This window comes from Malania oleifera, chromosome 8, assembly GCF_029873635.1.
Source record: "Malania oleifera isolate guangnan ecotype guangnan chromosome 8, ASM2987363v1, whole genome shotgun sequence".
NCBI lineage: Eukaryota > Viridiplantae > Streptophyta > Magnoliopsida > Santalales > Ximeniaceae > Malania > Malania oleifera.
Window position 1 is genome coordinate 23,061,129 of NC_080424.1, and position 2,384 is coordinate 23,063,512.

Genomic DNA, 2,384 nt, shown 5'->3' on the forward strand with positions numbered 1-2,384 from the left:
TATTACAAACAATATATAATTAGACATGCAAAGCACAAGTACAATATACTAATGCATGGTAGAGGGATTGAAGCCTATCTAAAGACATGGAACACCTTTGGGTTAAATTAATGAGTTGCTTCCTTTCGGCAAACAAATTATCGTGCATGTTGTAAAATGCTATAAATACATTAAGCAAAAAATGTGTTTGACACGAGTGATAGTTATTGTAGTAGTATCTAACAAGTAGAATAATGATATGACATACAGTAATAAATAATATATATACATCACCAAAAGAATGTTATTCTTACTCAAAACTTTATACCACGTGATATTTAATATCATAAACCCTATCTTTTAGAAATCTTTTAAGTTAAATAAATTGAAAACTCATGAAAAAATGTTACATAATGTAAAGTAAAAAATAATATAAAAAAGATTATTCGTAAATTAGATATGTTCATAGTGTGAAAAATATTATGACTATTATGATGTTTTGCCATTGGACTTTTGATGATAATGTGGTCGATAAACTTTAAAATTTTTGACAATACCTTAAATATTGAGTCATAAAAAGTGACTACCTTGCATGCATCATCCTGATAACATATCAATGTTGATTGTTAGGGTCAAAAAATAAAATAAAAATAAAAGAATAAACAAAAAAGCAAATGGCCTGGATAACTGGTTTGGCAGCTGCCGTAGAAAGCGTAAACATTGGTAATAATACCTAGTATTTCTTGCATATTTACGCATGCTAGGCTCCACTTGACACTATCTCTCTCTCTCTCTCTGCGTTTGTTTAGTCTGCAGATGTCGGAGCAATGGTAGGACCAACTCTTGACAAGAGAAATGATCAAAGGGAAGTTACTATATACAAGGGTACAGTCCTTTCTCCAAATCGATCTTTGTCTTTTTCCCGACAGCAAATGAATTTAACAAATTGAATCCATCTGATCCTTCTCACTCATCACATCCGATCCATCTCACCCCCACTCTCCTCTCTCTCTCGATCTAAGAGATCAGTTGGCATGGGCACTGAGCACAAACGCCATATCCACCACCACTACAGAAGCTCTCATCACCTCCCGATATTGTGTTCGAGGTCGTCGGTGAGAGACGTCCGGCAGCTTTCCAAATGGGAGAACCGGTCGGCCGCACCATCCTCCGACGAGCCCCTGTCCCCCAGAGTGAGCTGCATCGGCCAGGTCCAGCGAACCAACAGAGTAGTGGGCTTCCCAACCCCAACACCCCACAGATTCATCTCGGCTTCTAACAGCCCCACCACCAGTGCCGCCGCCGCCGCCTCCAACGCCATGAGACACCGCAAGCTCAGGAGGTTCTTTTCTAGCTCAACTCTCATTCGCAACACCTCGGTCGTCGCTGCCTCCTCCGCCGCTGCCGCCACCGGTAGCAGAAGACAGGTGACGATGAGCAGAGGGGATGGTAGAAGGCCCGGCCGGTGCAGGACTACTGATGATAACAACGATAATTACAATACCAGTGGTGGTACTTCCGTCAACGTTGTTGACTTGGATCCTCCTCTACCGGTGATCAAACGGATCCAATGCGGCGCCGGCGAAGGCGGCAGTCTTTGGAAGAGGAGGTCCGGTGGGGTTGTATTAAAGAGTTTACAGCTTCAACAAATTCACCTTCCCAATCAACCAGCCTCTGTATGAAATTAACATATGCATGAGGGAACCCAAATGAACTGATGAGGTGAGATTCGTCAATTAATTACTTTGGGAAACAGTCTCTGTAAATGGTTTGTTATGATTTGAACATAATATATTAGACTTCTATGAATTTTTGGTTATGTTATGTGTGATCTGCCTCCGTGGAAATTAAAGATGTCATTGAAAAAGTTAATGTACAAATTGGTGGCCTGCGGATCGATGGGGGTTCGATCGCCGGAAAAGGGTTTTTCTAACAAATACAGATTATGGGGATGGGGATGGGTGCAGTAGTACTGCAGAAGGAGATCCAAGCTGTCGGTCCACATGACCTGCCCTTGCGAATCCCAAAGTTGTTGCTACCATTTAATTGTAGCTGTAGTAGGTAGGCTTTTTATTATTGTTGTTAGAGATTCGAGCTACATGCATAATAATAGAATTCGATTTTATATATAGTATATAATGACTTTGTTTAATGAAATCACCTCCACCGATTCATTTAGGAGCAAATTTTATCATTAAAACAATTTGAAATGAAATCATCACTTGTGTGTCATAATCCATGGCAGTACAGCACTTTAAATTTTTAAAAACATAATAAGTTTTTTTTTAAAAAAACTATTCCTCCCATTCAAGAGAGTCAATCCTCAAATATGAATAAATTGACTTTTACAACCAACTACCAATGTATCATACAAAAATATCTTTTTTAAAAAAATTTTAAATAGA

General features: G+C 39.1%; 1 protein-coding gene across 1 annotated transcript; it reads left to right on the forward strand.

Moving 5' to 3' along the window:
* The first annotated feature begins 757 nt into the window (after positions 1–757).
* On the forward strand, positions 758–1,803 carry LOC131161781 (uncharacterized). Its single transcript, XM_058117744.1, has one exon. The coding sequence runs from the start codon at positions 1,014–1,016 to the stop codon at positions 1,659–1,661; it is 648 nt and encodes a 215-aa protein (XP_057973727.1). The 5' UTR covers positions 758–1,013; the 3' UTR covers positions 1,662–1,803.
* Positions 1,804–2,384: the final 581 nt, after the last annotated feature.